Source organism: Phaethon aethereus (assembly GCF_964289735.1).
Source record: "Phaethon aethereus genome assembly, chromosome: 10".
NCBI lineage: Eukaryota > Metazoa > Chordata > Aves > Phaethontiformes > Phaethontidae > Phaethon > Phaethon aethereus.
The window spans coordinates 6,373,010-6,399,672 of record NC_138586.1 but is presented as its reverse complement, the minus strand read 5'-3'; the positions used below and the strand labels follow the sequence as shown (position 1 = coordinate 6,399,672).

The 26,663-nt window shown below is 42.8% G+C and overlaps 2 protein-coding genes across 2 annotated transcripts in view; both read left to right on the top strand.

Annotated features, from left to right (window-relative positions):
• Positions 1 to 9,862, top strand: part of XIAP (X-linked inhibitor of apoptosis) — a gene marked incomplete at its 3' end in the record, with an annotated part of 17,615 nt that extends 7,753 nt beyond the window's left edge. The window contains 3 exon segments of the mRNA XM_082004172.1: positions 4,537 to 4,641; positions 6,963 to 7,136; positions 9,671 to 9,862. Coding sequence (XP_081860298.1) covers positions 4,537 to 4,641; positions 6,963 to 7,136; positions 9,671 to 9,862 — 471 coding nt within the window.
• Positions 9,863 to 10,890: 1,028 nt separating this feature from the next.
• Positions 10,891 to 26,663, top strand: part of STAG2 (STAG2 cohesin complex component) — a gene marked incomplete at its 3' end in the record, with an annotated part of 78,233 nt that continues 62,460 nt past the window's right edge. The window contains exon 1 of the mRNA XM_082004051.1: positions 10,891 to 10,915. The remainder of the gene's footprint in view (positions 10,916 to 26,663) is intronic.

The following is a 26,663-nucleotide window of genomic DNA, read 5'->3' as shown; positions in this document are numbered from 1 at the left end:
TGTAAATAAGAAAGAGAATTTTTAAAATTATTATACACATGTATATTATATATGAGATGGAAGCTTCTCAATAACGTTATGTAAGATTGAAAATGCTATCTTATTTCTGTAACTTTGGTTGTGACATAATTCAGAGAATACGTGTAAACCCGCTGCTGAAAGATTCACATTACGTTTGCTACTGCTACTTTGTAAGTTTGTCCGTTTTGATACATAATTCCCATCTCCCCACTTTTTTTTTTTCTTGTTTGGATGTATAAATTGGCTTCAGTAAACTGGTTTTAGCCATCCGTTTTTCACAAAAATCCCTCTGTGTATAAAATATACATTAATTTCATTCCTTAAAAGAGAACTCAACAGAAATGAAGGAGATTTTCGTGCCCCTCCACACAAAAAGTTGTTCATTGTTTGATTTTTTTTTTTCCTTGTGTGGGTTTTTTTTTTGACATTTAGGATTATCCTAACTGATTTATCTGCTAATACTTTGCAGTGCTTCTGTTTGTTTTTTCCTAAGAGAAGACTGAACTCTCTCCATGAAAATGTTTTGTGGGTTTTTTTAATTTTTGTTTATATAATTCACCAGTAATGTTAGAAATCTTTTGGTTTTGTTCTTGTCAGTTCACAGCATTTAAATTAAAAAGTTAAGAACTATTCTAGTGAGAGTCACCTTAAAATACTTAATAAACTATTTCTGACTGGACTGATCCTCAATTCTCCACTTAAAGTATCATAGCATTGTATTTAAGAACAGCTGGTTTATGATCACTCTAATTATGTGACTGACCTGTTTTGTGGAGCTACTAATATGTTCTGTGTATATATTTTTGAGTCCTACACACTACTATATTTAGACTACACAGAATATAGTTTTTCATGTGATAGAAGTTTTAAATCCAATACACAGAAATTTAATGTCTACTCTATTTTTTTAAATATGTGCTGTGATTATATGCTGGTGTGATGTTATGAATATTTAAAATAAAGTGCAATCCAGTTGTTCCTTGATCAACATATTTGATTCTCACATGCCAAAAAAAAAAATCATAACGGAAGGTTGCTTTCTATTGCTTTTTTATTCTGTAATGCAACTGCTACTAATTTAACCTGAGTGTTATTAAGAAAAACAAATATATTTTAATATCTCACATTTTCTCTTACAGGGAGTGTTTTCTGTACTTTTCAAGGGAAATTAAAGCAGGGGGATGTTTGCCTATGAGCTGCTATATCTTGCCTGAAATAGCTTGTTTAGTTATTGCTGCGAATCATGTTATGCTGACTTGCTTAAGCAGATGGTTTGTTACCTAACCTTGACCTAAGTCATGTGAGAAAGACTATCTGCGTGAGCTGGATCCAACTTACAGGCTGCAGAACGTGACATGCGGCTTGACAAAGCCCTGTCTGGGATGGAGATTGACCAAATGTTACTTAGAACTGTTACAAAACTAAATCCTAGTAAGGAGATGATTTTGCATGTAAACTGTCTGAGAAAAGCCTGGAAGTAGGTCATAAATAGTACCTTCTCAAATGAAATGGAGAGCAAACACATTGTCCAAATAATATGCAAGGAAATAGCATTAATGCTTCATGTTACAGCTTGTTAACCTTTAAAAAGTATACTGTATCCCTTATTGTAACTTTTTGATAAATGTTATAAAAGTTATAGCTATAATAGCAATTCGTATTTTAATCACTTAGGAACATTAAAGGGTTAAAAGCCTGTTAGACGACAAAATAACTGCTCTGTAGGTGTAGGTTTTTAAAAAAACTATAATCGGAGTTCTTTTCAGACTAAATGTGAAAAAATTATTAGAGTAGTCATCAAATTTTGACAGTTTGAATTAGGAAGATGTTTTTTCATATTATTTTGATTTTCAGAATCTTGGAGAAGAAATTCCATGGCCGCTGATGCTGGGCTGAGTGTTTATAAAGAGATAGAAATGAAGGATGCAAATAAAGGGAGTAGAAGCACAGGTGCTTTGAAAAGGAGATTAGCAGCCGGACAAAGATGCCTTGGGAGTTAACTTCTATAAAAGAGTTACCTGGAATGAAGAGCTGTGGAATATATTCAAGTATCAGTATGCAATAACTTTCTTCTAGTAGCTTCTGTGTAAAATCTTTTTTACTTCCATTTCACTTACAGTGGCAGAACTATTTGCTGCTTTAGATAGATGGGAGATTTACAAGGGGGTTTAATTATGTGTTCTAGAATTGTTTTGTTTAGAAAACATGGAAATCACCTCCCTAATTTAGGAACAGAAGGCTAAAATAAGGAAAACCTATGGATCCAATTTTTTTGTTATGCATTTAGCTTTTTCTCACTGCCTTGAAACATAATAATGACTTGCTCTACTGGTTGCTGTAGGTTATATCTCTACAGATACTTATCTGTCTGTACTTTCTTTTGGGGCTAGATCCAAAGCTAATAGCACAATAAAAAAGATTTTTAATTATTATAGAACTTTTTTTTTTTTTAATTACAGTACTTAAACACTTCTTATTGCCTGGTTAGTTTTGACCACAATGCTCTAGTGTTTATTTTTGTTAGCTGTATGTGCAGCTTGTAGCTACGGGACAGTTTGTCAAAGTGTTCAAAGCACTGTTGTTAACCTAAGACATGAGTTGTTAAAGTTAGATTTTATGGTTTTTTTTCTTGAAAGTAACAAAAAGTTAAGCACAATGGATTGTTAGAATTGAATTATAACTGGGTGGGAGGTTAATGCAGGCTCTTGCTTACCGTATTCACGTGAAACTTGGAGCTGAAATGTTGTATGCTAGGATTAAACGTTACAAGGGGCGGTGACATTTGCTGCCACAGTATTTAGTAACTACGCAGAAGAGAATCTTCTCTGCCTTGCCAGGTGTGCGAGTTGAAGCATACGATGTGTAAGGCCTACCCAAAGGGAAGGTCAGCTCTTCAGAGTGTGAAGGAGAAGCTGGACGTTTTTCTGGTTGTTGCAGTGTTTTTCGGCAGCAGTAACAAGGTGAACAGTGAGTTATTAGGCAGTGTTCTTTTTTACCCTCTGCTTTGTGCATGATTGACTCCTATCAGCAAGAAGGGTAGTGGGCTGGAGAAGCACTTCCACTGCTGCCCCATAGGCGTTTCATTGCCTGTCTTGTGCAGAACGGCTGGATTGGCCTTAGCTCTTGAACCTACTTTGTGAAGGGTGACTGTCGTCATCTCCATATGGTCAAATGGGAAGAGCCAGTCGAGTGAGATGACTTTCATTCCTCATGGAACTGAAGTATGAGTGAATGCTTTCCGTCTTGCTATTTTTTTGTACGTTTTACATGTATAAGTTTTACTGAGTAGCTTGGAAATTTGATCAAATTTTTCCTCCCCCGTGACCCCGCCATGCCTTCGCACTGATGCAGGTTGTTGAAAGTATCTTGCTGTCTTTGCGAATGCCAGTGTGTCACGTTGCTTCAAGAGATGTACTGATGCTGCTGTACAGCAATTAGTGTGCCGTAATTATAATGTGGCTTTCTGCAAGGAGGCAAATGACCTGTGATAATAAGGAACCTTTGCTGAAATTCAGATTTTATCTTTCATTTTTTCTTAACCAGGAATTCCTATTAAGCAATACTGACATCAACATTACAGTAAAACTATGAGCATTAATTTAGAGAATATGGCTCTGTGACCAACTTAGCAAAAGCTCTTGCTTTTTCCTAGGACAGTAAAGATGACAGTTATAAATGGCTTGGATAAACAAAACACCAAGGAAAATCGGGGAAAAAATGGTATTAATTATATTGTGAGTATGTAATATTTCAAGGTAGGTGAAAACTACTTGGTTGCCTTTGGATAATTATTAATTTACAGTTTTATAGCTTATAACTATTGATGATATGAAATGATAAGTTAGAATTGCTGGAAATGTATCAAAGAGAGATTTGAATTAGGGTTTTGCTCTTAGATTGAAAATGGCATTTACTATCAAAAAATGAAAAACACTTTTGCAGAGTCCCACTGTGAAAACATCTAGGAGAATCATTACAATAGTTGCTGAAAAGCCAAGTTTAGTAGAAACGCATATGGTCACCTGCAAATTTTGGAGAATGAATTAATCTAACTTCTAGAAATTACCAAGACAGAGACCATTTAGATTTTGATCTTAGGAAGTTAGATCTTGCTTGTAAAACTCGACACAATTTCTCTGACATTACTTAGTTTTGCAGGGTATTATGAGAGTCATCACTTAAGCCAAATGGTTAATCTTCTGAATACAAGTTTTTCAAAAGTGGGTGTCAAGCCACAGTAGTATCTTCCTTTTAACTCTGGCATAACAGAGAGAGAGGCTTCTGAGTCTAGGATTGACTTTACCTCCCTTTCCTGCATAAGCAACCCATGTGATGTTACTGGAGTCGGTCGGGAGCTCTGTTGGCAGTGTACAAGCCACCAGAAAAAGAACTGTTGCTTCAAATGTCTCTTGGTGTTTTTCAAAATAGAATGTACGAAAGTAGCATTAATTTGACTCCTATCTCTGCATCACGATTCAGCCCTTTTATAACTTTGTTAAAAGTTGCTTTGTAAAGGCTCAGTCGGCAATTGCAAGTTTCTGTAAGGAAGATGCGTGTCCCAGGTTGGAAGCTTCACCTCTGCTGGGCCCACAGCTGGAACCAGCAGTGCAGAGAATGGAGGTAAGGGTAAGGGTATGCACAGGGGGAGCAGGGTTGGGAATCGCTGTCCTCGGCACTCGTGGCAAGCGTCCCAGGAGTGCCCTTTGCTGCGGAGGGGAGACACTTTGGTCGCAGCTGCTGGCACTGAGGCTTTGCAAGACTTCTACAGAATCATGCTAAGGGGAGTTACAGTCTACGAAAAGTATTTTTATCTTAACGGTTTTGAACATCTGTGCAAGCCACCATGATGTCATAGACTGTTGTATTCCTTGCTACTTGCTATGCATTGTGCCACTTACAAAAAACCTAAATCACAGCTAATGGCAAGATCACACTTTGCTTTGCTTCCACCTCCCGCTGCATCAGAGAGTCAAGGCAGCAAGAATGTCCTTGAGCCCCAGACACGATTGGAAGGAGACAGGGCTTCCGATAAGCACTATCGGAAAGAAACCTTGAAGTTGGTTAATGATGAAATTTAAACCAAAGGAAACTGTGTTAGGGGTACATGTAGGATCTTGGGAATGTGGTAGGTCAGCCCCAGAAAACCATGCAAGCTTATTGTCTGAAAGAGTAATCTGTTCCTTGACCTTATCTGTCATATAAGTAACAACCCCCCATTGCATATACTCCCACTTTGACCCTCTAAATTCTAGCCTTGGTAGTGTGTAGGGAAAAGATCAAGATAAACTAATCCACTGTCATCATCCAAACCTGGTGTTTTCTGGCAAATGCAGAAGAGAGCTGTCCCATTCATTTGTTGGAGGATTTTCCTCCAAGCTTAAACATAAACATATTTGACTTCATTGCTTATAATTGTTTTGGTCTATGATCTGAGTAACAACGCTTTTGTCCCAGTTCCACTCTAACCTCATCTAACCACAAGCCAGCCTCCTTCCTCCCCTTTTCAGGCAAACCCTTGCTCCATGTTAGCCTCTCGGGGGGGTGGAGGCCCTAGGAGATCCGGCCAGCTGAGAACTGCTTTCTGTTCCTGAGGGGTGAGTTGCCCTGCACATTGAGAGTATGATGTAGTTTCACTGTTTGCTTTTTAGCTGTCGCTTAGCTAAAGCTGCTTCCCCTGCTCAGTGCTAGCTGCTGCTGTTTGGCCCACTTCACCTTATTTCAGTTCTTGCCTGCTTCTCACCCCAGCCCTTTTTCTGTCGTACAGTCTGTTGTTTCCTGCCTTTGACCGTACCCTGCCACTTACCCAGCTTACCCAATTTGAAACGTGTTTCTCTGGTTCCTGTGCTTCTTTCACAGACGTTGTCACCGATGCTGTCATGGTGCCTGACTCATAAAATGGTCCTCGATTCATGATCCATCTGCCTGGACTTAGCCACAGGACACAAGAATGTCTTGGTCATGTCTCCCCAAACCTCCCTACATCTGGAAACTGGAGCAGATCATGTCCTGGCTCCAACAGAGGTGGCCTGAATGGTAACGCTTATTCTTCCCTGTACATAAGGTGAGGTGATGCCTCAAGTGAAAGCAACTCCTCTTGACTAAAGCTAGGAGAAGGGCTTTTCTTTATTTCCTACCAGTAACTGGTGTGGCCTTTACACTGTTTGGTGATGAAAACTTTAAAACATGGCTAAGGGATTTTTATCTCAAAGAATGAGACATAGCAAGAGCACCTCACCTCAGATAGGGGAATCGGCACGGGATGGCGGGTAACAAGTGGCACAGATGACCAAATAAAGCTGCTGATAATGCAATTAGCACTGAGGTTCTGTTTGTTTCTAGAGCTGATAATGAAGGGGAGTTAAAACTTCCTTCCTTTTTAGTGATACAGGACAAACTGATTCTGTGCTCCTTTACAGGTCTGAGAGCATCATAGGCAGAAACTTACTGAATCAAAGAAAATTCAGACTTGAGTTAGGTGTTCTGGAAAGACCTGGCGAGAAATAAGGGCATACAAGGGAGACACATAAAGCACAAAAGGAAGAAATTATTCACAGAACAGGGAAAGGCCAAAGGAGCTACTGATGTGCAATCTCTCCTGCAAATTATGGGAAAGTAACCCATTTTTTGGTCTTTATTTTTTTTCTTATGTAATAGCTCATCTCCAACAGGATTTAGAGCAGATTTCCCTAGAGTGACTAAGCCAGTTTCAAAAATCTGGGAAACCAAATCTGACTGGGAAGATTGCTTTTCCCCTCAGTACCCAACTAAACAGATAAAAGGGCTGTGGCTTATTTAATATGGTCCATCAAGGTTACCACCTCACCTTGGAACAAATCCAGTATAAAAATTCTGGTTTGTTTTCCAATTCTAATAAGCAAATCCTTTTAAAAAATAGAAGGAATAGTAAAGGATTGTGGCTTTTTTTTTTTTTTTTTTAATAGAAAAGAGGAAACGGAATTGCAGAGGGGGTTACTATTCCGCTACCCTCAAAGAAGGGGAAGCAGCATGAGCATGAATCTCCTGCCTGGAAGAATGAAACAGCCGTCTGGCAGCTTGAGTTTATTCTGATCTTCTCTACTGGTGAACTTCTGGTCATTAATTCAGACATGGAATTGGTATCTCCCCTCTCCTTGCTCAGTTTCTTAACTGGGTGACTGATCAAGAGCTCTCTTTGGATCAAGCACAGTAAAATTCCTGTTGCAAAGTCTTTGTTAAATCATCTCTGAATTGGGCTCAGTATCAGAAAGGGTGGACTTTGAAGCTCTTAAAGAGTAGCTTTTATGAGAAAGGTGACATAGTCCTATAGAATACTTTCTCCTACAGCTTTCCTCAGGACTTCTTTTCTATCAGATACAAATCCTTCTAGGAAGGTCAGAATTTAAAACATCTCTATTTCCTTATCGTGCTTGGATAACACTTTTTTTTTTTCTTCTTTTTCATTGTATTGGAAAGGATGCTAGAGTGCTAAAACTATACAGAAACTTCAGGATGTTCTTTGATTTATTCACAAAGGCTGAACAGCTGGTAGAAGCGCATTCTGGAGTTGTTAGCTTAAAAAGAAGTGGTATGCTAGCAGAACAACTGCTTTTCATCTTGTCTTCCCTGTTGTACCAGCTGGAAGGCTCAGTCCCAGAAGCATGATCAGTTCATGGGGAAAATGCAGAAGTTAGGCTCTTCAGAGAGCCAGTTTTGCCTCCCATAAAGAAGGCAAATACAATGGTGAAGAACTTGTTCCACTTTTCTGTTCCCTATATTTCTACCCACCATTTGAAAGATTGTTGCATTTGCTCCTTAGATGCTTGCTATATAAACTGGTTTATGGCGGTTATTTGCATGATCCAAGTGTGGTGCTGCGTTAGGAATCTTCCCAGGGCACAGCTGGCTTAAGAAATTCCCATCTTCTTGTCACTGCAGCAGAGCAGAAACATTCCCAGCCTCTACAGGAGCACACCGCACCTTCAGTTGTGCTGACTTAATTGCTTACATAGTTGTACTCTAAACAGCATCTCAGGAACGAGCTGGTTTGGGGGGAAAAAAAAATGAAACCAGTCCCTTTAGAAATGTCCCTCCCCCACTCTCTGATGAAGCAACAGTTTTGCTTAGAGAGCGGCCAGGCAAACAGCAGAGTGGAGCTACTGGGAGGGAGGAAACGAACTGGAGAGTGCACAGTCCTCTTAGGCTCTGTGACCAATGGTTTGTAATATGCCGCTGCACTTGGAGTCTGGTCTCCAGAGCGTTTCCATGTTTTGTTGTCACGAGTTTAAAAAGGCAAATTCTGTCATAGGACACCCAGAAGTGTTATGAATCTGGGCTTCCAAGGTCTGAGTCAGCTTTGGAAACGGGCTGAACTCTCTGCCGGGGTAGTCGGCGCTTGTGTACACTCATTCCTTCAGAAACACGCCTTAAAAACTATGTCACATTTTCTTCTGTTAAACACATTTACCTAAAAAATCTCGGCTATGAGGTCAAGTGTGCACTACAGTGTTTTCAGAATAGACCAAATATCTGACGCACATGCTCATACGTGGATTTTCTGCACAGCTGCCTCTGAAGCTGTCTCAGCGTTGTGCTTCGGCCAGCTCTCTCAGTAGACTGCTATAATCTTACAAAGCGTTGGATTTGAGTTGTAACACGAGTAGTGCTATTGTATCGCAAGCAGAGGATACATTACTGGAATTCCGTGTGCAAGCAAAATGTTCATTTTGGAAGGCTGTAGCTTATTTTCATGGAAAAGTTGTGTATCTGGCAGCTGTCAGAAGTTGATTTCGTACAGGGAAGGCACAAATGGATCCAGCTCCTTTCCGTCTATTTCTATGTGTAATTTAATAACTATATCTATCATGGGCAAGTTTAGAACTTACGTGAGGTTTGGTGTGCTTTTTTTTTTTTTCCTAACATTAACTTTTCTTCACAATTCTTGTACAATTTCCAGACATTAACAGATTCACATTAAAGATCAGCATCTGCAGTTGAAACCTTGCACATAGTTATATGACTAGGCATTCAGAATACTGTTTTAAAATGTTCCCTAAAAGGGAATCTTTCTCCTAATTTTCTTATTTTCCCCAACCTTGACAGGAGGTGAAAAAACATTCTGAAACGTGACTTCAAGCTATAGAATAGAATTTATTTTTGTAAGACTGTCTCATGTACCAACTGACAGATTATATCTAGAATTGCTAGGTGACATCAACTCATGTAACACTAGCTTTTTATTTTAAACACTCCTTATCTGATCACAATTTCCATTGTAAGTGTCACTTGCTCTGATGCCTCATCTTAGTTTTGAAAAGACTGGAACTGATGGATACTCTTCTCTTAAGTGTCCTGCTTTTGTTAGGCAGGTGAGCAGAGTAACTCAGCTTAGTGCCTGCTTAGTTATGCTAACCCTCTCCTCAAAATTAAAAGTAGATAAACACAAGAGGATGATTCGAGACTAATTACCAGGACAAAACTATTTTTGTGCTGACCGATCTAGCTATAAGCTTATGTGCAACTATTCAGCATGAGTAATGTGCTTAGCATTACACAATACGGAGAAAAAAATGTAGAAGGAACTACTGACTTGTGTGTTTAGAAAAAGAAGCATCACAACTTTTATATCTGGTTACTTTAAGTATTCTGTACTCTTTATACATGATCATCTCAGGGTCATATGAATCTTCATGCAGGGAGGAAAAAAGGTATCGCACTCAAGAGCCGAGGAGCAAATGCCAGTTTTTCCAATTCCCAAACTGGGAACGCACTTAGTGATGGGCAGAAGCAGAAAGCGTTTCAGGACAACACTCCTAGCCACAAGGAGCCATCAGTGCCAGCAAACATTGCCTCTCTATCGCCGTGAAAGCTTGGAGTTCTCAAGCTAAGGCACCCTGCACCCGTGTGGGCAACTGTCAATTTACGTTCAAAGCCATAGACTCCCCTGCACGCAACTTTGCTTCCTGACCGCAGAATGAATGGAGCAACGACAGCCCGGCTGCGCTCGGCCCTGACAAAAAAGGGCGGCTTGGCGGGGGCGAGGACGTGGGCCCGGGAGCCAGCGGCCCCACGGCGTCACCCGCCCATCTCTCCTGCCGCCAGCTCCTGCCTCAGCGCCCCTGCAGTTAAGGGCACCGGCTAGCGAGGAAAAACTGCCATTACTGGATTATTTCGAGAAAGACTGAACTTTGCCTCAGCCGAACAATTATTTTCCAATTACTTCTGTGTTGCAAGGCGAAAGGAGGCGAGGCCAGGCCTCGCGCTTGCCTGTGCCTGAGCGAGGCCGGCCGCGTCCCCCGGGCCGGGGCAGCGCCATGCCGAAGCTCTCCTTTTTAGGCGGTCCTCGTGTTTCGGTTACCCGACCCTGCCCCGAGAACGCAGCCAGCAGCTGGGCCTCCCCCGCCGGCCGCGCACGGAGGGAGGCCGCCGGGCGCCGCCCCTCCGGCGGCGGCCCGGGCCGGCTCCGCTCGCCTCAGGCGGGACCGCTCCCGCCGCCGGGCTCCAGGCCCCCTGCCCCGAGCAGCCGCCGAGGTCCGCGCTCGCGAGCCGGCGGGGGCGGGGGAGCTGCCGGGTGGCGCACGCATGCGCGGCACCTTGTTTACCCCGCTCGGCGCGGCACTGCCGCGGCCGGCCGGCAGGTGTCGCCCCACGCCCAGGAGAGCGGGCCTCGCTCGGTGGCCGCCAGGTGGCGCCTGCGGCCTCCATTCGCTCGCGAGCCGCCGAGCAGCGAACACCCCAAACAATCCCCAGCGCCGCCGCCAAATTAAATAACCTGCCCGCGCCGTCCCCAAATCCCCCCCTCCGCCGCCAAGTCGCCGGGCCGGGCCGGGCCGGGCGCGCAACCGGCAGCCGGGCCGGGGATATAGGAGCGGAGCTACGAGCCTGGGCCTCCTCGCTGCCTACGCCAACACTGGGCAAGGTAAGTTAGAAAATGGCGGCGAAGCTTCTGGAAGTTTGGAGGGGGGACTCGGGATCGCGGTGCGTGGCTGCGGAGAGGGACCGGGACGGCGCCCGCCGTCCCCCGGCCTGCGGGGACGGCGCGGGGCGCTAGGCCGGCTGGCCACAGGGACTCCGCGCAGCCAAGATGGAGGACGGCGGGGCCGAGCCGCGAAAACACTCCAGCCCCCCGCTTCCCCACCCCCCCTTCCCGGCGCGCCTCGGCAGGGAGGGGGGACGCGAGCGGCAGCGCGAGTGAGAGAGCGAGAGGGCGCCGAAAGCAGCCCCCGCTGCCCGCATGGAGCCCCGTTCCTCCTCCCTAGAGCCGGCCGCGGGCAGGCTGGGCCCAGCGCTCGGCGAGCTAAAATGGAGAACCACCTTCTCCTCCGCCTCCTCCTCCCCCCTTCTCCCGAGTCGAGCGGGGGCTTGCTGGCAAGATGGAGGACTCGGGCATTGTGTGTGTGTGGGGGGGCTGTGTGGGCAAGCCGGGCCGGGCCGCCCGGGGGCTGGGGAGGGAGGGGACGGGGGTCGGAGCCGCTGCGGACGGAGCGGGCCGCACTCGCGGGGGGGAGAGCGCTGGGCCGCGCGGCGCGCAGAAGAAAATGGTGGGGCGGCTGCCGGTGCCCCGGGGTGGAGTGCTGGAGGAGGCTGGGGAGAGGGGACTCCCACCCCTGACAGCGCTCCCCCTTCTTCCCGCCGCTGAGCTCTTCCTGCCGGCTCGCTCCCGGCCGCTTCCCCGCGGAGGGAAGTGCCGAGGGGTCGGGGCTTCTCCGTTTCTCTTCCCCGGCCCGGCCGAGCTGGAGCAACTCCGGCCCCCTCTTCCCGAGTGACTGGGCTGGAGGGCCGGTGAGAGCGACTTCTCTCTGCCCAAGCAAGGACGTGGGGACCGACCCGCTCCTTTCCCCCCCCCCGCCTCCCTTCGCCGCCTCCTCCGAAAGAGCTGCCGACCCCCCGCCCGCCGCCCAGCTCGGGGAAGGCCTTTGTGGGGCGAGTTTTCCCCTCCGAGTGACTTTAGGCGAGCTCTTCGGCAGCTGCCCGCTAAGAGGAAGAGTTGTGGCAGTTTCCGTTCGGCTTCCTTTATTTTTTTTATTTTTTTTAAAGGAAGGGCCCTTGCCAACTTGTGCTGGGGACGCCGGGAGCCGCGTGTTCCAGGAACCCCGCTGGGCGCTCGCCGGCCCTGCTGGGGGAGGGGGCGGGAGGAGGAGGAGGAGGAGGAAGAAGAATGCATCTTACTGGGGGGTTTTGGCGCCACTTTTGTTTTAGATAGTGCTCTTCTGCCCCCTCCTCCTCCTCGGCACTCACTGAACTGAACTGAACCCTGCCCAGGTAGGAAGCGAGAGCTTTCCTGGTGTTTCTCTTTTCTGGGCGCTTATTTTCTTTACGGGGATTAAAAAATAATAATAAATACATAGTTGTTGCCGTGGTTGGGGACTTGTAGGGGCAGGAGAGTGCGGGGCGAGCGGCGGACGAGAGGCGAACGGCAGCAGGCGGCTGGGCTGCGGCCCTGCTTTTCGGGTGTCCCGTGTCCGTTTCTCCGCACCTCCCGCGTCCCCGGTGCCCGGGGGTGCTGCTCTGGGTGTCTGCGCGGCGGCCCTCCCGCCGCTCAGGCCCATCCCTTCCTCTCTCGCTGTGTAATCCGTTCGTCCCGTGGAAATCCGGGACCGACCAACCTCTTTTTATTTTTTTTTTTTTTTTCCCCCTTCTCATCCCTGAGAGTGGGAAGTGAAGGCGCTCGGCTCTCTCTTTCGCTGCTTTTTATGTATTTATCCTACTGCCGCGGCTCGGCTCTCGCTGCTCTTGCCTTCCCGCGGGATGCGGTGTTCGGAGTTAACACGAAGTTTCAGTAGCGGCCGCGGCCCGCGCGGTAGTTCCTGTGGGCGGTGGTGCGTGGGGTGGGTTTTTTGTTTGTTTAATTACTTGCTGGCAGCGCGGGTGCCGCTGCTGCCCCCCGCCCGCGCGGGGCAAGCGCTCTCTTCCCGTGTGCTTCCCAGAGCCGCGCCCGGGCGTGTCCGGTCTCGCTAGGCGCCCTACCCGCCGGTGTGACCCCGCGCCCTCCCTCGCCTCCCCCGGAGGAGCCCGGCGGTGACCCGGGGCGGCCGAGGCTGCGCCGCGCCCCGCTGCCGCCTCCCGCGGCGGGGCCAGGCGGGGCGGCGGCGGCAGCGCGGCGGGGCGGGAGTCGGGTTACCGAAGTGCGTCACGCGCGGCCCCGCCGCGGCCTGGGCCGCCGCCCGGCCCGCCATTGGCCCGCGCCCGGGCGGGAGGCGGTGGCTTCCTCCCGCGCCCCGCGGCGGACGGCCCGGGCCCGGCCCCGCGCGCTCGGCGGCGCTGGCTGCTGGCGCGGCCCGGGGGGCGGCCGGAGCCGTTTCGAAGGCCGGCGGCCGCGCGGAGGTCACCTGTGTAAGCTGCTCCCACTCCTTCCCCGTTCAGCCGGGTTCCCTTGAAGTGGAAGGGGAGGAAAACGCCTTTTGGAGTGCTGCCGTCGTACGACCGTGTCTGTGCTGGCCTGGAGTTTCGTTCCATCCTGTTGTACATGACCACAAACTAGAGTTCCTCGCGCTTCGGCAGTAGGATGGTCTCCAAGCATAGGTCTCGCCGCTAACTCTTGGCAATTCAGCCTCGATTTGTGATGGATGACTTCTTTCTCGTTTATAGTGCTTGGCCATTTGAAACAACTTTTTCCTGCTTTTCATACTCGCTTTTCCCTAAAGCCATGATTTATTCATGTATTTATTATTATTCCTGGAGTGTTCATCTGGTATTGACCTGTCCAGGACTTACAAAATATCCATGTGCAGGCTGGTTGGTCATGCGCAGGTAAATAAATACCACGAGTGATTGTGCAATTGGCAGACATTAATTTCTGGCTTCTTGGTATTACGTGCTCCTTATCTCCAGCTCTTAATTTTGTGGATAAATCTTGGTGGTCATCAGCTGCAGAACGACACCACCACAGAATGACCACACCACATCTTGCATGGGGGGCCCTTTGCTGGGTAACACTGTTTCTTTTCCCTTATAACCATGATAACAGTTTCATTACAAAATGAAACAGAGTGTGAGAACACAGCCACCATGCTGTAGCATAAACCTTCAGCTTTTTGTTGCTTTTCGGCACTGGAGCTGAATGGCCTGGAATCCCCATACTGTTCTGAGTAATTAAAGACTAAGAAAGCTTTAAAGTTATAAAAAGGAGGAAAATACGAATTAATTTCCATCTCTAATAGCGAGATCTTGCTCTGTAACCAGTGGGATCGTGTGGGTGCTTCTTAGCAAAACCAATGATGTTTTACTGTGTCATCTACAGGTGGGTTTTATGTTACTTGTGAGAGAAATCCCTGAATTTCTATTTGTATTTGTTTGTATTAAGTTAACATTGGTAAACTTAATGTTGAATGTTGTATAAGCTTAGATTCAAAGAAACAAACAGAAAAAAAACACACAGGCATGGAACTGGGGGATGGGAGAGACTCTTTAATTTTCCTGTGAAACTTCCTAGTGCTCAGCTATCTCCCAAGTTATGTACTTGGGCCAGAGTTACGTTTTTGGAGCTTTTTCAGCCATTTACAGTTTCAGGAAGATAATACTGAGTAAAGTCAATAAGCAATGTAATGGTTTGTTAAGCTTGTATTTAAGAAGACTAGTTAAAATCTATGTACAGATATTTTCTTTTAGACATAGAGTCTTGATGTTTTTCAACCTGAAAGCTGAAATTACTGTTTTGAGTAAGCTGATTCAAATTAATGATGCTGTGATATTTTCATATATTTAAAAAAAAATTGGGTTCTGTGAAATGACTAAAAATTGATAGGTTCCTAGCTTATTAAAATACTTGGTTTAAAAATGTGTTGTGTTACTTGAAGAGGTGGCCGTTAATCTAATTCAAATTCCATAAATATATCACATTCCAGCTTTATGTGTTAGTCTTTAAAGGCATAGATGTGCGGAATGAAATAATTTCCACTTGGAAGGAGTGTAAATAGAATTGTCAGTTAAATGCTCTCTTTAGTTTTATTTTGTTCCAGTTAACTAAGTTAACAGCAACTGAATTATTTTTGAAAAAAGTAATGTAGACAGCTTCTCTTGAATATTGCATGCTACTACAGTCTCCTGTAGAAAGTAGCTGCAGGCAACAAACTACTTGAAAGTGCGTGCTCTTGGTGGGAGCAACTATATTAGACTTAGTCAAATCATGAAATAATGTTAGCACATCAGAGCGTTATGAACTTTTTAAATTAGATTGCTTTTTGTCACTTATGGTTCAAATTCAGAATGATTTGCAAGTTCTCATTTGTCATTTTCCTTTGTGGTGTTGCTGTCTCGGTTGTTTTGCTGCAGGCAAATGTTATAGGAGAGACTAGGCTTTCTGGAACTTGTGTGCCAGCATAAACAGGTTGTATGTTTTACAGTAACCTTGAACACTTTGGTTCCTTATTTTCACCAAACGAATCCCCAAAAGTAAGCAAATACTTGTGCTGGTTACTTGTGCTTCTTGGTTGTGTTATTGGAACGCTGTGTTTTGTCAAGTAAGATGAGGTTTTGAACTCTGTGTGATCTCTGCCTACAGCGTGACCCTTTCTTCTCCCATTAGTTTGGAAACTTAAAGAATGTTGTAGATGTGAATTTCCAAAATGGTACTGTTGGGTGTTGGTGGTGTGTAGGTTGTTTGTGGGTTTTTGTCCTTTTTTTGGTGTGTGTGTGTGTGTGAGGAATCCAGAAAGCATACTGGAAAAGGAATGTGTTGTAGATTGTGTCTCTTGTCAACTGATGCTAGAATTTCCAAGAGGTTAATCTGCTTCAGTAATTGTCTTGGAATGGAAAGAAGTGATTGATAGCAGCCATCAGTTTAATATTCTTAAATAAGCTCTGCTCACTTTCTCTGTATCGCGTAAGACATTCACATTCTGAAAACTTCAGCTTCCTTATATGAGCATCATTGACAAAGAAGAGGAGAGAATGAAACGATAACTTAGTCGTTGGGAAACTGGGGTGATCAGGGAATTGGAGTTGTAGGCTGGAAAATAGGAAGCTTATATGTAACAAATCTGTGGAGGAATGGAAAGAGCTCTTTTCCATATGCATCACAAAAACTTGAACGGTGACATGTAGTCTTATTGCACTGGTTTAGTTTCAACACCATCCAACATTTTAGATCACCTCCACTTTTAAAGTCAAAGGGTAAGTAAAAATGGGAATTCTTGACAGTCCGATAGCTCTTCTGTTGCTGGCCCTGGCAGCCTGCGGTTTGCTCTGCTCTGGTCCTTTTCCTGCTTCTTGACCCTTCTGTTGGGTTGGCTACGGACAGACATGGAACTAAATGGGGCTACAGGCAGATCAGATGTCCTGGTTAAAGTACTAGATTCCTTCCTGCCAGATAGGAGTTCATGGTGTGCCAAGTTACTTGCTACAGTCTGTTCAGGTTTGGGCTCCTTCTGGAGCAAGGTCAGGACCAGCGAGTTTGCAGCGGTTGAACGCAGCCTCAGGTTGCTCTCTTGCAGCGGCTGGTCCTGCATCCCCGAGGGCGTGGAAGGGTTCTGGTGGGAAAGCCATGCTTGGAGGGCAGTCTGTGGGCACAGGAATACTTGAGGTTTTGTTTTGGCAAAGGAAGTTTGTGAGGGAGAACCTTTTGGTAACCTTTGCAGTGTTACATCAGCATAACAGAAGCTCTTGCTGTAGCATGTTTTTTCTAGAAGACTCCTTTCTGGAGTAAACCAGTTAAAGTCTTCCACTATTCTGTGAACAGATTTCCTATTTGAAGATTAGTCCAGTGCCTTCAGTCGGCTTTTTATATTGGGGGAGGGAGGGTCTGCTTTCAAAAAGTTGTGTATCTCTCTGGTTTAAGGATAAGCTTTGAAATCTGATGTGACTTTTAACAAGGTCAGATACTTACTTAGGAGTGATACAGTGAAAATATCTGTTTTCAGAGTTGGAGACTAAAAAGGTACTTTTAATTGTATGTTGTTTTAATTAGAATTTATTTTAAGTTTTCTCACATTGCAGTTCATAACAATCTGTGAAGTTAGATTTTTTTTTTTTTTTTAAACCTGTGTTCTCTTTTTCTTAATCCTCTTAGTTTGATGGCCAGGATCATTAAGACTAGACAAGAGTCTTAAATTTGATGGGTTATGCCACTGCAGTATTTCACAGTATATTCTATCCCTTTTTAGTATTGCTGTATCTCCATTTGTTGCACTGACAATCTCAGATCTGTGAGATCTTGGGTAGAGAAGAAGGGAAAAGGAGATGTTTCTTTTATTTCACAAACATTTTTCCCTCTAATGTTCAGATCTGGCACCCAATTTTGGAGATAGGGCTGTGGGAAAATTTGATCCCTCAAGGTACCCCCTTGGCTTTCATGTGACAGTTAGCTCTTTCCTAACCTTTACTGGCTACAGAGTCATATGGAGGAGCACAGGTATAGTCTGTTTTTAAACTTCTTTATCCTGATTTGAGTCAACTGAAGGGCATACAGGACTGCAGCTGTATGCGGTCATCTCTCGTCTTGTTGTGACTTCGGAGGGAAATTAACTTAGCTGTCATGTAACTGCTCTATCCAGGTACACACTTTATATCCAGGTATGTACTTTATTGTTGTCTATACTGCACTTTTTTTTGATTGTGTAACTAGCTATGGCTTCCCCCTCCGGAGGGCTTGTTTTTGAAAAATAATATAATCAGAAGAGTGAGTAGATGTAAGAAGATGGGCGTATACTGGAGGGTAGATTGTGATCTGTGATTGAGAAGTTAATTACAATACCCACCCAAAACCAAGTATCTAGAGATGAGAGCATGTGTTGGTTGGTTGGGGGGAGGGGGGGAGAGGGATGTAGGTAGATGAATGTTTTATTTTCTTATGTCTCTGAATCTGATGGCTTATTAGTCCTGCCCTTACACAACCTTTTGTGCGTTTTACTTTTCTATGCTTTTATTTCAGTAAAAGTTAGTCATTGGACTAGAGCGGGGGAATACATGTGGCACTAGAAGTCAACGGAAGAATATTTTGTTTTCTACTGCAGTTTATTGTTAGTGCTTTTTTGTGGCTCCTAGAGAGGAAAGTATTTTTGCATGGTTGTAGTTTAACCCCAGCTGGCAACTAAGCCCCATGCAGCCGCTCGCTCACTCCCCCACAGTGGGATGGGGGGGAAATTGGAAGAGTAAAAGTGAGAAAACTCATGGGTTGAGATAAAGGCAGTTTAATAGATAAAGCAAAAGCCATGCACACAAGCCAAGCAAGGAATTAATTCACCACTTCCCATCAGCAGGCAGGTGTTCAGCCATCTGTAGGAAAGCAGGGATCCATCATGCGTAATGGTGGCTTAGGAAGACAGACACCATCACTCCAAACGTCACCCCACCCCCTTCCTTCTTCTTCACCCCAGCTTTATATGCTGAACATGGTGTCATGTGGTATGGAATATCCCTTTGGCCACTTTGGGTCAGCTGTCCTGACTGTGTCCCTTCCCAGCTTCCCATGCACCCCCAGCCTTCTTGCTGGCAGGCCAGTGTGAAAAGCTGGACAGTCCTTGACTGCTTAGGAGCAACCTAAAACATCAGCATGTTACCAACATTTTATCATCCCAAATCTAAAACATAGCCTTGCTCTAGCTTCTATGAATAAAATTAACTCTATCCCAGCTGAAACCAGGACTGTTCCCACTGTTTTAGGGTTGATAGAGCAAGCCAATGACTTTTGCATACTTTGAAAAAGGTCTCAAATGGTGCATGTTGCCATATACTACGTGTGTCTACAGTCATCTAGACTGATAAGAAGTATAGCTGGAGTCCAAATTCCAGGGTTGTCTGTTACCAAAATCATGAAAAGAAATCAAATACACTGACATTTCAGAAAGTGCAAAACATTACCAAAACTACTGGCCACTTAAAAAAGAAACAACAAACCTTAGGAATGTGTGTTTTGTTTAGTTGGGATTGCATTCCAAATCCAAAATTGGCTTAGAGTCGCTGCCAACGTTTGGTGAAACACTGCTCAACTTCTGGCCAGTGAGTGAGCTTTGGGTGATCTGCAGGACAAGTAACCTTACCTGCGGGCTTCCCCAAAGTTTCTCCCCGCCCCAGTAGTACCCCGCTCCCACTGAGTGACAGGCATCGCTCAAGTGTACATGCTTGTCAGTTTGATGCTTCCTGGGGAAGATGTGGTGATGTAGTACATGTAGTCACATAGCAAAGAGAACTTAATGCAGTTATTTTCCTATTGCTTAATACATGTGATCTGCCTAGAAAAAGATGAATATTTTTGGTGTGGAGGTAAAGTTGCAGTTCTTGATTACGGCTGAATTGAATTTTTTTACTTAACATAGGATTTCAGCGTAAGTTTTATGAAATAATACCTTCCTTGCAGCATCCCATCTGGGAAAAAAAGATTGACTTTTACTTTGCTTGTGAATAAAACTAAGCTGTTGAAGATAAGGCTTTTCTGTTTTTCATGCAATTACCTGATCCTTGTTTTGGTAAAACTTCCAGTTCATCCCTTAAGAAGGATCAACTTTGGAAATTTGGACCATATCAAGTCTTAGCAAACAGATAATATGCAAGTAATATGATTGGCTGATGATATTTGTCAGAGTGTAATCTTCCAGCAGGGAGTGTTCAGTATGAGGAGAGTTTGTATGGACTGTTGTCCATATTGTGTGAATATTGAAGGTCCCTATTTTTTATGTTACTTTCATTACCTTACTATGGGCAATTGAATATATAAATAACTGAAGTTACCAAAAAAAAACCAATGCAAGTAGTAAATGTCAAGAACACAGTTTTGTAATTCATGTAGTATGCATTTGAGGTGTCCAGGTTTTAATTTGAAGGTAATTTTATATGACATGAGTCCCTGAATAAGATATTTTTTATAGTTAGGGATATAGTGGCTAACTAATTTAATTTGAGTAATAAGGCGGTACATCCTGACCACTGGCAATTTTTCTCATTTCACTTCTGATCATCTCAGAAACAGAGAACTGATTAATTATGATGTTTTTTCCAAGGGATAAAACTAGGGAAACTTGACAGATTTTTTTCAAAATGAGAATGATCAGTGGCTGCAGTCTACAGATGGTAGTGCTATGTTTGTGACAGACAAATAGGAAGTAGAATTGATACAGACTATTGTGTCTTGATTAGGGTAAAGAACTGAATTTAAATATAGTTGAAAAGGAAAGACTGTGATACTCATAATTTAGGATTAGTAACATAATTGTTATTTTGTACTGTTTTGGGATGGGAACTATATTCTTACAGGAAAGTTGCAGTTTGGTGTGCTGCCTTATACTGTTTTATTTTTATTGTTGCTTTATGTACCTGTTTGAAAAATATATCCAAAATACTTTCTTTTAACTCCACATAAAATAAAGCTTTGCCTTGTGGGTGGGCAGGTGCTTCCTAGAAGTGATGCCACAGAGATAAAATTATTTGTGTTCCGGGTCACAGAATCATATAGGCAGGAAAGGCCCTCTGCAGGTCTAGTCCAGCCTCCTGCTTAAAGCTTGCTCAGTTAGACCAGGTTGCTTAGGAATTTGTCCAGTCAAGTTTTGAATATCTCGGAGGATGGAGTTTCTACAATCTCGCTGGCAACCTATTATGCTGTTCTTATTGGAAGGTCTTTTTTAATTTCAGGTCTTAGTCATCTTATATTCCTATAAAGATTCATGCCCTTCCACCCCCCAGTATATGTTTGGAAAGTATTTCTTGATTATGGTTTTTATTGAGAATTATTGAAAAAGAGACAGAGAAAGGTAGATGGCTACAGAAGTCAATTTTTGGTGCATACTTTCCTCTTCCCTCTGGTTGCATTTGCTATCTTTATTACTTCCCCTGCTGTCCACTTTTAAACTTCATTACTGTGTCTATGACAAGGTCTTGCAAACAAAATTTCCTTTTCCTAAGCATCTACCTGTTCACTTAAGTGTCACTTGTACACCAATCAAAATGATTCTTCTTGCAGTTTTCATATTTAAGCAGTGATATTTTTTTCCTTCTCATAAGTATTATTTCTAGAAATCTACAGTTCATTTGAAACTATGGTAACCAGAAAGGAAAGCTGCAGAAATGTCTCTTGCATCTGTGGTATAGGTCTGTCGTTACTTGCCTAATAAATGATTGGCCAAAAAAAGGTGAAACTGGCTTTTACATGTTGATTTACCAAATATGGAAATGGTTTAAGTCAAATACTTCAATGATCATGGAAAGGTATATGGATTTTTTCTGCATGTGCTGCTGGATGACATTTTTGTCATCAATATTCCATGTTTAAGCTGCTCTTGTTTTATTGTGAGCTTCCATTTGACTTACTTTGATAAGCTGTATTTTCAAACCCAATGCATTTATATTGGTATTTGTTTAATTTTAAAAGTGCTTATGAATTAAAAAGCATTGCGGATGTAGCAGTGTCTATCTGCCATGTTACTACTCTACTGTGAAATAGAACAGATTTTGTAAACTAGAAGACCTGTGGCTTGACAGTTGAAAAATAATCTGAAAAATCAGCCTCTAGGCATTTTATTTCTCTTGCTGCATTGCATTGTCTTTCTGGTTATACTGCTCAATTTCTATTCAGCAGTGCGATAATTTTATGAAAGTTAATATAGTTGTGTACTTAGAAGGGAGTATACTTATGCCTCAGAGCAGTAGTTACTGCTAAGGAAAAAATTTTCAAAGGTGGCCAGACACAGGTTGTATACATTGTTAGGATATAAAAACGAAAAAAAAAATTTTTAGAAACTTTCAATTCAATAACACTGTGGATAGAAGAAAATACAGTAAGTCATCTTCATATTGAGTAGGTCAGGCATTAAGATTCTTCGTATTCACCCTGAAATGCAGTAATAATCTCTGTAAAACTGAATTCTCAAGTTCTTTTCTCTTTGTGCCAAGGGGTTATAAACCATGTGTAGCATACCTTGCATTCAAAACTGGTTAGGGAAGTTTTGTTTACAGAGGGGATTTATGTGTTCTTGCATAATCCTCCAAATGGGCTCAGTTTTCCCCTATCTCCAGTGAAGAGAAGCATGGAAAAATTCTAACAGTTATTTTGGATGCTAGATTGAGTCCATGTTCTCAGTAGCTTGGGGATTTAAGAAACTTACTGTTCTGTTCCTTTACAGTAAGGACTACTTGACAGTATAGAAAGAATTAACCATCCTAGAAGATTAAACAGGATTACCAGAATGAAGGAAAATACACCAAGGAAGGTGGGAAAGATAGGAAAGTATAAGAATATGTTGATGCTTACTAGAACCGTTTCAAAAGTAACCAGTTGTATCACCTTCACTTTTTTTGTTTCTGTTGTGGAATATGTTGGCATTGAATTATTAGCTGAAATATAAATAACTGCTTTTGTGTAAAATCTTAATCTTGGAATACATTGTTCTATCAGATGCAGAAGATGCAAATGTTTGTCTTTAATTTTTCAATTCCTAACTTTATCCAACATTTAAGTCTTTTGTGGGGGATCTGGAGAGGAGATGAACCTGGCAATTCACTGAAAAAGGATGAGGGTAGTTGGAGAGACTAGTTATTTAATGGATGTGAAAGAACAGAATTGGGCAGTTATGTAACTGGAAATATTTTTTGAACCTAACTCCACATACAGAGTTTCCTCACTCTTTCATAGTCTTCTTCCTTCCATACTTGTTCCTTTCCAGCTACTGAAGATGTGCCTTTGCCATGTAACTTGGCCAGTTCAATGGCTAGCTGCTGCTAGCAGGGTGGTCCTGTCTGTGTCCTGACTACGTGCTTCTGTTTGCTGTGAGCCTGTGTTTTCTGCCCATTTGAACCCCATATGTGAACTGTCTTGAGGAGCTAAACTGTGAAGAAGAGTAGTTTTTCGGTGGGTTAAATCTCTGTGTAGCCAAATGGATGCTGCTTCTGCATGGAAAAGGATACAGGAGCTCGTGGTCAGTGAGAATACAGAATTGAGGGGGACTGCCCCTTTCAGTAGTTGAATTGTCATCTCAGTTGCGTGGTTCAACAGTAGTGGCAATGTTTTCTGTAACTGTAGGACCAGGAAAGTAAAACTTTACTCCTTCTGTCGTCTGCTACTTTTCTACCTGATCTTACTCTTAAAAACCATTTGGGCCATATGCCAGTTCCAAAAGTAATCCTCTAATCTTTGTAGTGATCTCCGTTTTATCTTCCTTCTTCTGAAATGTTACAGAGTCTGTCATAGATCAATTAGAGCTCTGCAAGGAAATCCAGGACTGCTGTTGATTTGCATTAATTTATGCAGGCAGGAAGATCATGTACATTTTTCTTGGGTTTCAGTCTACACGCTGGTTAGAAGTTGTGCAGGTGTTACTTGGAATGAGATGGAAGGGGTGAGAAGATATAGGAACGGTATTAAAAGAGTTTCCTCCCGTGATGATTTTCTTCCAGCCTTAGCATGGTTAATCAGATGCTGTTGTCAAAACTCTGCTAGACCTCCTCCTTCAGTTGGATGCTTACCAGCCTGTTGTGGTTACATCTTATTATGAGCCTTTGCACTCTAGAGTTTTCCGTGGTTTATGGAAGCTGCAGTGCCAGCTCCATACAAGAGGTCTCTCTTTGGCCTTTTTACAGAATGTGGACCATCCTGTGCAATGATCTCAAGTCCCATCCCTCCCAACTCATCGCCCTCTTAGCTTCGGAGTTTTTGGGGGCATGCTGAGGCTGCAGGTCTCACCTCTGGGAGTACCTGATAATTAAACCAGACATACCCTTTTAAAATAGCATATATATGAATATTGTCCTTCAGAAATACTGAGAGGCAGACCAAATAATGCCTGAACACATTGCCTGCCTCTCCTCTCTACCTCACTTTAGGCTCAGTTCAGAGCATTTTGTTTTCTTCTGCTCTTGGAAGAAAACTTGCACAGTGGTTTTTTGCAATGTGGACTCTATTTTTTTCAACTAGCTAAAAGGATGCTGGCTTTCTTCTTGAGGTGTTTGGGAAGAGCTTTATTGTTGATTGATCAGAAACTATTGCATAGTGATTAATTGTTTAATTCTTCACCATTTTAGAATTTAGGTCTGGGGAAACAGGTCATCTTAGTCAGAAGCTATGATTTGTTGAAAATAAGCTTCTGTGTGCATTATCAAACTGACAGGTACACTGTAGGCTGTGATTTGCTTTTTGAAGTTGTAGTCTGGTCGGAAAACTAGACAACGGGAAAGCCACATCTGCAAAATCTTTGGAGTTTTGTAGATTGTTTTAGGTTGTACAGAGGATTATAGAGATTCAGGTTGTTCAGTATCCATTTATATAAGCCATGTTGGAACAGGGGTTACTTTTTTAATGTTGAATTTGTAGAAGGCAGTGAGCATGGCTAGTGGGCGTTGGTTCTTCCTAGTTTTGCAGGTGCTCCTTAGAAGGACTGTTGTGAATATAGCTGCAGTTGCCTGATCGCTCTCAGTTTCTCCTTACTGCTGTTGAAATGTTTCTGTGGGACTTCCCTGCTTGGAGGCATGCCAAAATGAGTGTGTGGGAAGCCTTAATACTTGCTACTTACATAGCATTTTGTATGTTCAAAGTCTACTGCAAATATTAACTAATCTTTATTTAACATTTGAGCCCAATTTCTGTCAGTATAAATCAGTAACAGCCAGTTATGACCCCTGCTTTTTTTGATGTCAAAAGAACGAAATGCTGTAACTAGTGTAGTTAAGAATAATCTTTATCACCTTATTAACATACCATTTTTGCCACTCTACCCTTCCGGCTTAGTGTGGTGTAGAAAAGTTATGAATAGAGTATAGTACTGCTCTTCAGGAGGTCCGTGCGTTGTAGGATGCTGACTGCTGGAAAGAATGGCATTTCGTTCATTTTGTGTGTGGTATTTCAAGCTTCTCTGTGCTAGTTTTTGTTTCTGCTATATTAAGGTTTATTTCTTTCCAGTCTGGGGAGTCGTGGTGTATTCATAACAAGTAATGCTGTGAGACTAATGTTCATTCTGAGCTTGCTGCTTAAGAACTGTCTGTCATTCATCATAAAACGTAGTCTTAAGTTGAAAAATATTTTAATTACTTACTGTATACCTGTACTAGAACGTTCTTAAGGTTTTCCCCGTCTGTGTTCTGGCATTATAAACAGCAGTTTTCGGTTAACTGGTATTTATTAAATGTAACTGGTATGACAAATTCATTAAGCTGTTAGTGTTTCGTTTACAGTAAAATTCTCACAACACCAAAACCAATGTTGCTGTGTACATTTTTCTAGGATCCCATACTCTACTTTGAAAATTACTCTTATGTTGTTTTTTTGTCTATGCTGTTGATAAGCTGTAAATAACTAGTGTTGTATCGAAGTATTTTGCTGCAGCAGTGTCTGAAAAATCAGCATGCATATTTAAACCAAACATTTATAATTCATAAAAATGCCCCTTTTGAGTGGCGGTTTTTACAGAAAGTTACGTAGTTGTATGTTTTAGCTTGTATTACCCAGATTTTCTACTGCTTGTTTTTCTTTTGAAGAGATTGCAAAATATTCTTTTCTTCAGGTAGTTTACAACTGTAATATTCATGAATTTTTATAAACGTGTGTCTTTGCAAATTAGGTTGGATATGTTTTCATGTTAAGCATCCTTTTAAAGAGGGGCTTCATCAGTTCTGACTGAAGCTTCAAGATTTTGTCTTGATGTCTGATGAGGTAGTTAAATGTGAAAATTTGCAAGAACAGGTCTATACAGTAAATTGCATGCTGGAAACAGTGTGTACTAATAGGAAGAAATACTGAGATCAGTGCCATCTTAGTATAGGCGGGGTACTGTGCTAAAACAGCTCTTGTTTTCTGCACCAGGACTGGCCTGGATAGTCTTCTGTGGCCTTGTGTTGCATCTTGGAGAAACAGCACACTAAGGAAACAGAAGTGGTGGATATGGCATATTAGTCTTAAACTCATAACAGAGAGTTGAAAGAGAAATTTCATAAATTAAGGCAAAAAAAATTTGTTCTGACAGTAATGTATTGTCTCTGGGTATATATAGGTTGCAGAATTTTGAGAACAAAATTCTGTTAGTCTGTAAGCAAGTTTTAATATGTTACATGTTAGAATTCAAAGCTGACTGTAAATTTCAGAGAGGAAAAAGTCTGTAGAAGAAGGTCTAATCTTTTACTTCCTGTTACGTTTTGTCTTGGACCAAACAATTCACCAATTTTAAATTGGTTGTTATGTATTAACTTGCTGTTGAGTTTTAGTTAATGAGGGGTTTTTTGTTTGTTGTAAAGTTCAGTAGCCTTAGAAATTAAATGGCTCTGGGACTTTTGACCTTCACTAAGTGCCTAAAATGTAGCTAGCTTTTTAAGAAAAGTAGTGTTGTGCAATTTCTTTATTTTTGTTTGTTTTCCATTAATAGCATGATTTTTAGAAGCTACGCAGATCAATGAAGAAAATCGTTAGAAATAGAACTAGTTCTCATTACCTGCTTTTACAGTATTACTACTCAGTGGTGAGTGCTGCCTGTGATTGCATAAAACTGGTCCTGGCTTTATACAGAGTAATGGCAGATTCTAATCATGTCGATATGCTGAAGAAACATTGTAGTAGTAATGGATTATAGAACCTAAACGAGACCACTCTTGGCTGTACTTGGTAAAATGAGTTCTTTGTTCAGCAGGGATGTGAAGTTTTTCTATTTGTCATATCTCTGCTACTTTCATTGCCATTTTATATAGGGTTTTGGCAAAGATGATCAGCTATTGGCTTGTCAGATACCACAAAACAGAGTGAGTTACGAGTTTTTGTTATTGTT